The sequence below is a fragment of the Grammomys surdaster genome, unplaced genomic scaffold (assembly GCF_004785775.1).
Source record: "Grammomys surdaster isolate TR1022 unplaced genomic scaffold, NIH_TR_1.0 218, whole genome shotgun sequence".
NCBI lineage: Eukaryota > Metazoa > Chordata > Mammalia > Rodentia > Muridae > Grammomys > Grammomys surdaster.
This window is the reverse complement of record NW_021604663.1, coordinates 2916029-2929344: the sequence shown is the minus strand read 5'-3', so window position 1 is coordinate 2929344 and position 13316 is coordinate 2916029. Positions and strand designations below refer to the sequence as shown.

General features: G+C 47.9%; 1 protein-coding gene across 2 annotated transcripts in view; it reads left to right on the top strand.

The window, feature by feature from the left end:
* Positions 1-13316, top strand: part of Map3k4 (mitogen-activated protein kinase kinase kinase 4) — a 91135-nt gene that overhangs the window by 49344 nt on the left and 28475 nt on the right. For both annotated transcript variants that reach the window (XM_028772749.1, XM_028772750.1), the window contains exons 3-6: positions 302-1659; positions 8924-9166; positions 11562-11708; positions 12375-12532. In XM_028772749.1, coding sequence (XP_028628582.1) covers positions 302-1659; positions 8924-9166; positions 11562-11708; positions 12375-12532 — 1906 coding nt within the window. The remainder of the gene's footprint in view (positions 1-301; positions 1660-8923; positions 9167-11561; positions 11709-12374; positions 12533-13316) is intronic.

Below are 13316 nucleotides of genomic sequence, written 5' to 3'. Positions count from 1 at the left end.
TTCTTCAGGTTGGAGGCCGTTACGTCGGATAAGGGGCTCAGTACATTTTTTAGTGTCAGATTTGACAGTCTGTTCAGCGACTGCGAGTGTAAAAGAACACAAGTGTAATATAGCAAGAAACATGAAAACAGACATTAAACCTTACACCGTGTTGGTTTCTGGTTATCTTCAGGTTTTGTCTGTGGAATGTCTCTTTCACGGTGATAGCCTGAGTGTGAATGTGTGAGAGTATTTGGTTTAAAACAGTGACTAGTCTCATACTTTAGAGTTTTAAACTGTTCTGTTGTTTTCTTTTTAATAGAAAAAATGAACACACCGAGTCAGTCAACACATAAAGATTCGGGGAAGGGTGTGGAGACTGTGGAAGAATACAGCTACAAGCAGGAGAAGAAGATTCGGGCGACTCTGAGAACAACGGAGCGAGACCATAAGAAAAATGCACAGTGCTCGTTCATGTTGGACTCGGTGGCTGGGTCTTTGCCAAAAAAATCGATTCCAGATGTGGATCTCAATAAGCCTTACCTCAGCCTCGGCTGTAGCAATGCCAAGCTGCCCGTCTCTATGCCCATGCCTATAGCCAGAACTGCACGGCAGACATCCCGGACTGACTGCCCAGCAGATCGCTTAAAGTTTTTTGAAACACTGCGCCTTTTGCTAAAGCTTACCTCAGTCTCGAAGAAGAAGGACAGGGAACAGAGGGGACAAGAAAACACGGCTGCTTTCTGGTTCAACCGATCAAATGAACTGATCTGGTTAGAGCTCCAGGCCTGGCACGCAGGCCGCACCATCAATGACCAGGACCTCTTTTTATACACAGCCCGCCAAGCCATCCCAGACATTATCAATGAAATCCTCACATTCAAAGTTAATTATGGGAGCATTGCCTTTGCTCACAACGGAGCTGGTTTCAACGGTACCTCGGGAGAAGGTCAGTGCAGAACCCCTTGCAGGGCAAGCAGTCCCCGCTGGTCCACGTACCACGAGCACCTCCATCGCCAGAGGGTCTCCTTTGAGCAGGTGAAGCGGATAATGGAGCTGCTGGAGTACATGGAGGCACTGTATCCGTCCTTGCAGGCTCTGCAGAAGGACTACGAGCGGTACGCCGCCAAGGACTTCGAGGACAGAGTGCAGGCACTCTGCCTGTGGCTGAACATCACAAAAGATTTAAATCAGAAGCTGAGGATTATGGGCACTGTTCTGGGCATCAAGAACTTATCAGACATTGGCTGGCCAGTGTTTGAAATCCCTTCCCCTCGGCCATCCAAAGGCTACGAGCCTGAGGACGAGGGTGAGGACACGGAGGGAGAGCTGAGGGAGCTGGAGAGTGGCACGGAGGAAAGTGATGAGGATCGAACCCCCAATCCGAGGGCGTCAGAGCTCAGGCTGTCCTCAGACACCATCTTGGACAGTCACTCCCAGGGCTGCATATCCAGGAAGCTTGAGAGGTTTGAGTCCGAGGAGGACTCTGTCGGCTGGGGAACAGCAGACTGTGGTCCTGAAGCCAGTAGGCATTGTTTGACATCTATCTATAGACCGTTCGTGGACAAAGCACTGAAGCAAATGGGGCTAAGAAAGTTAATCTTACGACTTCATAAGCTAATGAACGGCTCCTTGCAGAGGGCTCGTGTTGCTCTGGTGAAGGATGACCGTCCAGTGGAGGTAGGTGGGTTTCATTGGTGGGTTGTCCCTTAGTGTCACGTCTCTAATCCCTCTTGCTGTGTAATATTGATCATACGGACTTTCATATTCTTAGCGTTTTAAGGCATAAATGGCAGATATGAATTGCATATATATAGTTGTTGCCATTAAAGGATTATGGTAAAGGAATCCATGAATAGCTCATCAAGTTTAATGGATGAAGCACAAGGTGACAGGTGGATGGAAGACACAAGCGTATAAATACCAGTTGGAAAAGGATGAGATAGGGGTAAAGTGGGGGGTGGGTGAGGCCTGGGCGACCACAAGCTGCAGGGGAGTCAGTAATAACATCAGTGTCATGCACAGGTATTTTGAAATGGACGTGGCACCTAGAGTCACAGGTGAGCCATTCCTTCACTCACTTACGCACCCATTGAGTCATCCTAGTCCTGAGGGACCTTGTGCATACTGAGCAGGTACTCTACCACTGAACTGGCTCTCTAGCCCTGTGGAGTCTTTGACAAAGCTCGGGCTTGGCTGGGCCATGGCCGAGTGCTAATGTGCTTGCCACGCATGTGCAGGGCAAGACATCAAAAACGAGACACCAAAGAACCTCAAACAGGACTGGAAACAGTTAACCACACCACTGAGTAGCAAGCCCAGTTTTGGTTACTGGACTTTAAAAAGATGCAAATTGTAAAGAAATGTAAAGCTTACCAGAGGAAGAGAGCAAGTACTATAGTCATGACTGACACGTTAGACGGAGGAAACATTCAGTCATGAGTCTTTCACTGTGAAAGACTTGTTGAGAGGAGCATGTCCAGTAGACAAAGTGTGTTGTATTTGGTTTTGAATGCATGACACTTCAGAAATTCAGAGTACTGCTCAGAGTGGTGAAGATTGGGATTGGGGGCTGACCTTAGTCATACAGTGAGTAGGTTTTCTGTTCTGAGTTTTCATGTTTGCATGACTGACAGCAAAAGTTCTCAATCCTGCGAGATTCCTGGGTTAGTTGGTGATTTTGACTTTAGTAGCCAATGTATGTGTATACTTGCCATTCTGATATTTTAAGCTTCAATTTATTGTATACCGTGGCTTGCTTTGGAGTCAGACGTGGTAGAAGGTATTTCCATAAGTCAGGAGACACCTGAGGAGAGTACAGGCTTTCCGGGCTTTGAGTCTGCATTCTCAGTCAGATCATGAACCCCAGAGGATGTCAGGGACTCCGCAGACGGCAAATGGAGGCTTCTTTCCTTTTCACACACGGAACACTGTAATAAAATTTCATTGTGCAGATTTCTCAGAACTGTAGATGTAGGCTTGTTACAGATTTCATGTGGTGAAGTCTGTACTTGAGGAATTTATCTGCAGGGGCCGAATTCCATCAGGACACTCGTGGGAAGACGGGATTGTTTTTCTTGTTTTTGTAAAGTGTTAGTTTTGAGATGATATGATTGGCAAAGGCTGTTAATGAGAACTACCTTCAGACAGCTTTCAAAAAGCAGAGTTAGAGTTTTTCTGTTGGGTTCTTACAGTCCAAACTGGAGCCCTGCCTCAGAGACTAGCCACACTGGCCGTGGGGAGGTCTGGAGTTACAGTTAACTTGGTGTGAAAGGAAGAGTTTGTCTTCAGTCCACTTCAGGAGCATAACGCGTGCAGGTGGAGGGATGCCTGCGTGGCACATGTGCTAGCCATACGCGTCTGACACCTCAGACTGGACCTTCATTCATTTCTTCCCCTTACATTACACTGTCTTGGCGTCAGGGGAGATCCTGCTGGCATTATGAGTCTATCTCGTGGGCTTGCATACGTTTCATGTGATCCATGGTATGCAGTGCATACATGTGTTTGTGTGTATATGTGTGTGTGTTTGTGCGTGCACACATACACATTCTCATCATGGGTTGCTTTTGTCTTAGTCAGATTGCTAAGTATTTCAGGGAAAGGGCCATAATTTGTTTTTAAGGGCACGAGGACAATTTTATTAGAGTTTCAAAGGAAAACTTCAAGGCTGGCCATCTTTAAGACTAAGCACCACTAGGATCAAGCTGGCATGGAGGGCAGCTGCATGGGGGGAGAGGAGCCTCAGACGGAGAGAGGCCCAGAGTGTGAGGAGAGCGGGCTGAGAAGAGAGGGCAAGAGGACCGGAAAGGTTGCGCTCTGCTGAGCAACCAGAAGCAGGTGGCTTGAGGGGCTGCATGCTGCAGCTGTGTGAGCAGCTGCCCAGAGCCTGGTTTTAAGGTCCACCAGCCAGGCCCCGTTTCTGGAGTGACTGACCTCACTGCTGACTCAGTCTTTTTGATCCCAGTCTTCTGTCTGGGAGACGTCTGTAATAGTGCATTCCTGTCTACCCACAGAGTTGATGAAGCCTCAACAGATACTCATATATATGGTAAAATCTATATGCATCAAATACAGACTCCTTTAGTTTTAAGATTATCTTTACATTATTTTTTCCCACCAAAGCCAAGTATAAATCAGTGTGGGCTTTTGTTTATTTTTAAAATATGTAGTTTTATCTTTAATCTCTTCCTAATAATGGTATTTTTGGAGGCATTTGAGGTAGGGAGGGCCGAGCCCAGCCCCTCACACAGTACACAAGCCCTTGTGCTCCCGCTTCACTATTGGAAGCCTCCAGATGGCTCTGCAGCAGACGGGGCAGAGTGCATGGCTGCTATGCATTCTGCCTTTGTGGTTTCTGGCTGACCTCACTGATAGGCTTTATAGAAAAGAAATAACATTGATTTGTGACATTTTTTCCTATGTTTGACTTTATATGTTTATTCCTTATGATTACATTACTTCTAAGCAGTGTTTGTCAATAATTTTTAGTAACCCTTTGGAAGCATGCTTTACAAAATGCTTTTCTCCTAAAGCTTTATTATATTTATTGTTTAAAAAATGTACAAACTAGAAATAGTCTGCTCTGTTTATCTTAATAACATGAGCAGCATCCTTGTTAATGGCTTGTTTGAATTCAGTGATTGTCACTCCCTAGGGCACACCCAGACCACATAGGTTCTCTGCAGTTTGAGGATGAGTTACCTGTCAGAGTTCAGGTAGAAGGCGCTCGTCTGCAGCTTGAAAGAGTCTTCTGTGAGAGACTCAGGTCATCACGTATGCAAGCCCACGAGATAGACTCATAATGCCAGCAGGATCTCCCCTGAGGCCAGGACAGTGTAGTGTAAGAGGAAGAAATGAATGAAGCTCCAGTCTTCCACCCTGTGTTCCAAGAGCCGACCCGAGGTCTTTGTTGCTTTCTCGTTTATCTCCTGGTTCCCTTCTCCTCTGTGTGGAGCCTACTTGGACTTCAGGCCCCTCTGATATCTCTCACCTTGCTGTGATCTAAATTCCCACGGTCGAGTGTGTCTGATTACCATTTCCACATAGCAGACTAGGCTCCCTGAGCAGTGCTCAGTCTCCAGTGCCTGCCCTTCTGCAGATGCTGTCTGTGAGCACAGTACCTCTGGCCTGCCCACCCTGGACTGAGCATGGTTGCTGTGTTACTGCTTCCAAGCTATCTCTTGGATGTCTTCTGTGTGCACACGGAACTATAATTACCTGTCCATCACCCGTTAGCAGGAGCATTGCTCTTGCCCTGGCACATCTCTTTCTTTACCCATATTTTAGCTTTTTTTTTTTTTTCCTGGTGAGATCCCTTCTAGTGTATGCTCCTTTTCCTGAGAGGGCTAAACTTGGAGCCACAACATAGAGTTTAAGCACCCCCGTTTGTCCTTGTCCTAGCCTAGTTAGCGCGCTTTCCCAGCGTTCCTCATCGAGGCTGCATGTATGTTAGTGTAGTATATAAGATACTGACACTACTCGACTGCCTTTGCCATATTATCACAAATACCGAGGAAGTGCTTGGCTACTGTCTTACTTTCTTTCTTTCTTTTTTTTTTTTTTGGCGGGGTGGGGGGGCGGGTTTGAGACAGGATTTCTCTGCTTAATTACTTTCTTGCATTAGAAATTATTTAATTATGTTTAATGGCCAATAAAGTACTGTCTGTCTTTGATGGTTAAAACACTATGCCAGTCTTTCCTGTGACACAGGAAACCCTGAAAAGGCTGTTTAGCGTGGACACGGCATCAGAGACTAGGCTGCCGCTTAGTCTCACCAGGTGCCAGACAGCATCACTGCTCCAGTTTACCCCGGAGGAAACTGGCTTAGAGAGAAGGTAACCTCAGAGTCACAGTGTTGTGGATTGTTGGGCGAGTCTGAGCTACCAGACTGAAAAATAGGCCAGTGGTTTGCAGGCCAGGCTACACATCAGCACTACCCAAAGAGCTTTAAACATACACTTCTGCCCATCCTGGAGAGCAGATCTTCTAGTGTGAGATGCAGGACCGATGGCTAGCACAGTGCAGATCCGTGCCAGCCACCCGAAGCGTGGTAAACTTCTGCTGCCATGAAGTGTGGCATGCTGCCATGAAGTGTGTGAAGCTGCCGGGGCCAAGTGGTTTGTTCCAGTCATTGCCTGTCTGATTCCATAAGTAAAGTTACAAGAACTTGGGTTTAATGGCAGCCTCAGAAGCATGTGCTTGCCCATTTGCCTAGAGGATTTCTGTTTTAAAACAGATTTATGTAGGGGAAGCTGTGCCACATGGTTTTGACAGCTGTGAGCCAGCTGAATCAGACCTGACAGTAAGATTGGAGTTGGAAGTCACAGGGACTGCTGGATCCCATGGTGACAGCATAGCAACAGCACTGTTGGGAACAGAGCCAACAGCAGCCACTGACTGAACAGTGTCCCGTGCCTGAGGGCCAAGTAATTTGGTCAGGAGCATACACACTGCATGTACCAGTATCAGGACATGAAGCTATGCCTGCTCTTGGCTGCACTATGCTGCCTCCTAGAGTTAACATTTTGTCTCGCATGCCTTTAATGATAACGGACCTATGCATATGAATGTCTAATACTACTTTTTAACTTAGTGGTTAGTGTTTTAAATGGGAGGGGGTCCTCTGAAATTCCGTGTTGGGGGTTTCTCTTGGAACACCAGGCCTCACCTCCCACTCAGGAACTGATGGCTGAAGCTGACCAGCAGTGTAAGAGCTCGTTCACCTCAGCCCCTCCCACATCTGCCTAGCGTCTGCTGCCTCCTTGGCACCATAGACATTTCAGCTTGTGATGGCATCCCCAAGTAGCACAGAAACAAGTCTGAGAACCAGGGACTTACTGATAATAGAAGTTCAGGGCGTCGGATATTTTCTGGTACTGTTGGGGGAGCTGGAGAATCAAGATGTTCGCCATTAACTTACTGGTCAAAAATTGGCTCAGCATCCCTGTGATGCAAATGCTGACCCAGTTTTGGCCGATCCTGAGTAACTGGAGGTAAAGGGTCTTCTTCTCAGAACTGGTGGTTTACCAGGGAGCTCAGTGTGCAGTGGTGGATGCGACTGGGTAACCACACGTGCATTTGCAAGGTGTGTGGACTGTGAGAAACATGCTCCCTGAGGCAGCCACAGAAAACCCCTAGAGATGGCCATTCTGGTCTCCTCCTGAGAAGAGTGAGTCATTTGTTAGGGGTTTGCCTGTGCAGAATCAGAGCAGGATGGCCACAGTCAGCGTGCTGTAGAGTTACCGCATCTTCATGGTCGGTGTGGTCAGTGCCTGTGTGGGTATTGGGCCTTGGGACTAAGTAAGAGGGCATGGTCTTCACAGGTACGAGTGCAGCACTGAGTGTCAGCTAGAAGTAAGACAAGCCTGGGACAAAGCTCTGTGGGGTGAGACGTCAGGATCAGAAGATGCTGTTGAAAACTAGTGTGTAGGGCAGGAGCTAGGATGCATGGAACGGAGAAGCACTCAGGAGATAGATCCCACTGAAATCAGGTACAGCAAGGTGGCTGTGGACACACAGTATCTTGAGAGCCACACTATGGAAACAGATGTAACACAGGGACAGGGAGCCATCTTTAAGACGGTAATTGACATGAATTATCCATCTAGTCAGCAGCCAAGGTGTTTGTAAGTCAGCTACTGAGCCCTTGAAGGTTGTGGCTGTGACCGTCCGACACAGATCTGCATTAAGCTGCCTTTGCCTGCGTTTGCTCCAAAGCAACAGATAGAGAGACATAGCAAATGGTTTCTAAGTGCCTTTTCTGGGGTTTGCTCTCCGTAATCTGTATAAGGTGGACAGTGGGGTTGGGGGGAGAACACACAGGTATGCATGTGTGTGTGTGTGTTTGTGTAGGTCCTCATACAGGCAAATGCTTCATACTAAGCTCCAATCCCCAGTCCAAGTCTGTTTTTAAAATAAAGAAACAGCCTGAGGACCTCTAGATACTTTCAGAACCACATAGCTAATTAAATGACCCAAAGCTAGACTTTGTGACTTTTGAGCATTGATTCCCCACCCCGTCCGTCATTGAGCTATGATAGTTCGATGATGACAGTCGAAATGCACTCGAGGGACAGCGTGCGTGCATGCTGTAGGGTGAAGGAAATCCGTAGAAAGGTGTCATGGGTGAGTCTTGGGAATTGGGCTGAGTTAGGAAAACTCCTAGAGGAGCAAGCAGCCTGCAGCAGGGCCAGCGCATGGAGATGTGTAAGGGCCATAGGAGTCTGTGTAGGAGCAGTGGGGAGAGATGAGGGCACTCAGGAGGGCAGGGACCAGGCCAGGTCAGTCATTGGTAGATGGGAAGGTGGCCCAAGGTGACTAAAGATGGCCAAAGACGCCACAGATGAAGAATGAACTACAGTTGGATATGCGGCAAGTTGAGGCTTTCCAACTTTGATGTTCTCGCTTAGAAAAAGGTCAAGGCTTTTCTTGCTGCTGCTGCTGCTTCCAATGTCAGAGGCTTAAGAATGAGGGGAGAAAGCTCTAGATCTCCTGCTTTCTGGGGAAAAGTTTAACAATTTGAGTGGTACAGCTGAAGGAGGAGTGGGTAATGACACAATAGGACTCCCAGGCAGCATGAGGTGACAGGTGACTGAGGGCAGCTGGGGGTTGGGGGTAAGCTGTCTTCTGCAGTATCGGGAAGTGTGACTTCAAATGGATGCAAGCTCGGCTGGTTTTTATTCTCACATAAACAGCTATTTAGGAGTTTTGTATTATTTTTTCTTGTAATTTTAGCAACTCTTTGGTTTCTCAGTCTAGATAGTGCATTGTGTGTAACATGTCACTGGGACTGGGGCTCTGTGTACATGTTGAGTTGTTGGCCATCTTTCATTTTAGAATGAGAATTTTGTAGACATGTCAGCAGGTTGTAGCAAAACTTATAAGCACAGCTTCAGGCTACGTCCTGCGCACAGCTTTAATCTGTCCTGAACTTTTGCCGCAGTTCTCTGACTTTCCAGGTCCCATGTGGGGCTCGGATTATGTGCAGTTGTCGGGGACGCCTCCCTCCTCAGAGCAGAAGTGCAGTGCCGTATCCTGGGAAGAGCTGCGGGCCATGGACCTGCCTTCCTTTGAGCCCGCCTTCCTGGTGCTCTGTCGGGTCCTGCTGAGCGTGATCCACGAGTGCCTGAAGCTGCGGCTGGAACAGAGGCCTGCCGGGGAGCCTTCCCTCCTGAGTATCAAACAGGTTTGTGTCCAACACCACTCAGACAGGCAGTCGTGGCTGCATTACCACCGCCTTCCCTTTCACAATTTCCTCCCTCAGTTATTGCAAACAGTGAAAAATACATCTTAGTGTTTGTTTTTACTACTCTTTTGGGGGCAATCTAGAATGTTCTTCACCTGTAGTCCCCAGAGATAAGAGTGTGTTTCAGCTTCTTTACCACTCACTTCTTCCCGAAAAGTATGAAAAGAGGCTGTCACATGACTCTGTGTCTATCCTTTCTGTGAGTCCTAGTGAATGGCAACAAAATTCCTTTTTTAAAAAGTTACTTATTTTTGATGCTCCGAGAGACCGTGCTGGATGGCGGGTGACATGTCACTGAGCTTTCTCTCCAGCTTTCAGAATTCATCCTTAAAGATGGTTTAAATTCATTCTGTCCCTTTATTCTGTTAGAGGTGTGTGTAGGAAATGTCTTAGAGTATGCCAGGACTTTCTGCTTGCTTCGCAGCCATTGCAGATTCAACAGTAGGATTGAAACACTTTTCCTTCTGAGCTGTGAGCTTCAGGTGGGCTCTTCATTGTATGGGGCTGTATCTCAGGAGCAGCCGTGGGGCGACTGGAAGCAGTTTCATTGACAGTGAAGGCTGAGGAGCATCTTTCAGGCCCTGTGCTGTTAACGTGTTGACATGAACTATGTAAAGTAAAGCCATTCAGAGCCTTACTCCACCTGCTGGAGGCTGACGGGCCCCCGTGGTTCTGCAGATCATAGGTCAATGCAGTTGAAGAAAGACAGGTGGATCAGGTCACACAGCAGGTCCAGATAGGACATGTGTTTGCTTGTTTGGTTAAGTGTAGACCCAGGTGACTAATGCGGTCATTTGGGAGTAGGCTTTTTGTCACTTGCCACTCAGAGTTGACAGTCTGCACCAGCCCAGAGCTGTTTCCACATTAGCCTCATGGCCTTTCCACGGCTCATGTTGTCGTTGTCTTTCTGGCTCACCTGGCCATAGCTCTGCCTTGTTCTCTGTGTTGCAGCGGGTAGCTGAGTCTTGCTAGGCAAATACCCGTCTCAGTTCCTCATCAGATCCAACCCTGTGAGACAGGGTGGAGTCGCTTCACCAATGGGACTCTCATACAGTTAAATAGCAATTTATATTAATGCGCTTCAAACAGTGACCAACAGTACTAGGATTGTTGTTGTGTTTCAGGAAGAAAAAAAAAGAATAGAAATTTTCTGTTACAAAAATTCAAGGATCAGTAGTAAATACCTACATGGCATTTAATATAGTAAAGTAGGTGCATTCACTTTTAGAAGATTTGGCCTGTAGCTACAGTTCTTATACCATGAATAATTATTTGAGAAACATTTAAGGGCTTTTATCTACAAAAGCAATCTTATTTCTTGCTTTAGACAAATTGAAAAGCATAGAAAATAACAGGAATTAATCCCTGTTTTCCCGGCACTCGAGATGAGCACAGATCATGTGCGTCTCCGTCCAGTTGTCCTCCCTGCACACATACACTTCCAGTGCATACAGACAAGAGTTGCTGTGTGTTTGTAATGTGTGTGTTCATGCAGACACATGTGATTCTCTAAAGACTGTAGCAAAGCAAGACTTTAAATGGCTCCACAGGGCTCAGTGTATGCACACACGCTTGGGGGGGGCGGTGCGAGTGCACCCCTGATTAGTTCTTGGGTGCAAACGTAGTAGTCTGAAAGCCACAGCCTCTGTTTGCTAGCCACTGCCCTGGAACCACACTGCGGCTGTGGCCTCTGAACCGCAGTGACTGTGTAGGTCTTCCCGCCTCAGTCCCTGGCCTGTGGTTGGAGAGCGCCAGCTCTGATGGTGGGAGGGGCTTCTGGGGTCGCCTCATCTCTGCGTTCCCCCTCTGCACATCACCTGCCACACAGGAACATTGCACCTTTGCCAGTCTTCTCTGGATTCCTTGAGTTCTCTCTAACTTCATCAGATTACAGTCGGCTTGGTTTGCAGCTTCTGGTAGTAGACGAAGCCGCACACCACTCGGAGTGGGTAACTACGCTATGTCACTCAGAAGCCACCGTTTTCTGTGATATGTTATTTAAATCTTGGTTTTGGTTAGAATTCCCATCTCATGAGCTATTTTTGCTCTTCTTCCTCTTGTCTTACACTGTGCATTGGTAGAAGTGGCCTTACGGAGTGAAAATCGTTTCAATATGAATGGATTTGTAGGATGTACCTGGTGGAGCGGCTTCTCTATGTCGATTCACCATGTTACAGATGGCTGAACTGTTACACACAACAAGCTTCTTAGGAGTCAGAAACCATTTCAGGTTCCTCAGAGGCTAGGTCCTGGGGGCTGATTTGTGAGGACTGGCAGCCTGTGTGGCCAGGGCGCATGGGTGACGGCCGTGTCCATGGCGTGTGCTCTTTTGCAGCTAGTGCGAGAGTGTAAAGAGGTCCTGAAGGGTGGGCTCCTGATGAAGCAGTATTACCAGTTCATGCTGCAGGAGGTCCTGGACGGCTTGGAGAAGACCGACTGCAACATGGATGCCTTTGAGGAGGACCTGCAGAAGATGCTGATGGTGAGGGGGGCGCAGAACACGCCGATGCTGGGGGGGCCCCCCCCCCCCCCCCCCCCGCCCCCCCCCCCCAGAAGATGCTGATGGTGAGGGGCCTGTTCTTGGTCTGTATGCTGTTAACCGTCACACACTCCTAATTGACAGGAAAGTCACGGTGGGAATTGAGAATGATAAAGCGGTTGGAGCACATGTAGTGGAGATAGTCTCGACCTTAGGTCAGCCGAATGTTCTGACCCTATTTCATAATAAGTCTAGAAGAATCCATGTCACAAATGTGGGGCTCAGGAAGGGTTGGCGGGACATGTGCCCGCTGAAATAAGTAACCAAACAAAATAAAACATTAGCGTCCCAGAGGAGCCATGTCCATGATGAAATTTTTCATGTGCTTTTTTAAAAAGCATTATTATACTTTTCTATATTTTGTGATGGTTTCAGTTACTCCATAGGAATCTGAAAGGGTTTGAATGTGTCGTTGCTGAAGACTCACACAGGTGGAGAGTCCTCATTTAGACATCAGTGGGCTGTGGCCTGGTCCTGTTTCCCAGCGTGCCGTGCTTTCCATGGCCGCTGCTCTGTCTCACCGGTGTTTCTGGTTTATATTGTGTTAACAGGCCGAGCTCTAAGCTGCTGGACTCTCTGAAACTTGTCATTTTATATTTTTGTTTTTAGGTGTATTTTGATTACATGAGGAGCTGGATCCAAATGCTACAGCAGTTACCTCAGGCTTCCCATAGCTTAAAAAACCTGTTAGAGGAAGAATGGAATTTCACCAAAGAAATAACCCATTACATCCGGGGAGGAGAGGCGCAGGCTGGAAAGCTGTTCTGGTAGGAACCTCGTGCTTGAACACCTTCCTTCTCGTTCCTCCCAGATCCCTCAACTCCCTTGTACACATACGAGTGTCAGGGAGTGTCTGTGTGAGCAGAGGCTCTCACCTGGGTGGGTGTGCCCTCTAAGGGGCATCCCCAGTGCCTGCAGACACTCTTTATCACATTGGAAGGGAGGTTGCTGCGAGCTCTCAGACAGTAGAGGGCAGAGCGCTGGGGCTCCATTGCAAGCACAGGGCAGCAAAAAAAAATGGCATGTCCCAAATGTGGGGCTTGAGCCCCGGATACCTTATGAGTCAGGAGACTTGGGTCCTGTGAGGGTGGAATACACTGGTGTATTTGAACTTGGTGGGGATGCCCAGAACTAAGTCTTTATGTTTCATTGAGAATGGTTTGGGAATGTCATGTGTCTCTTTATAAACCTCTTACATACTCGGAAGGAGGAGGAATGGGACTTGGGATGCTTATTCCGGGGAAATGAGCATCCCGTTGGCTCAGGCCTGCTGTAGATGCTGGCAGTTCCCTGAGTTCTGACCCTGATGTAGGATGAGACCTGTGCTACTGCTTCCATGGCGGTATGCCTCCTCTTTCTCCTCCTTTTACTACTTTCCCCTTTTTCTGTGAATCGTGTGCATTGGTTCAGCTGTGCAGTGCACTGACCCAGCTGTGCATCCCTCCTGGGAGGTGTCCACTGACCCAGCTGTGCATCCCTCCTGGGAGGTGTCCACTGACCCAGTTGTGCATCCCTCCTGGGAGGTGTGTACTGGCCCAGCTGTGCATCCCT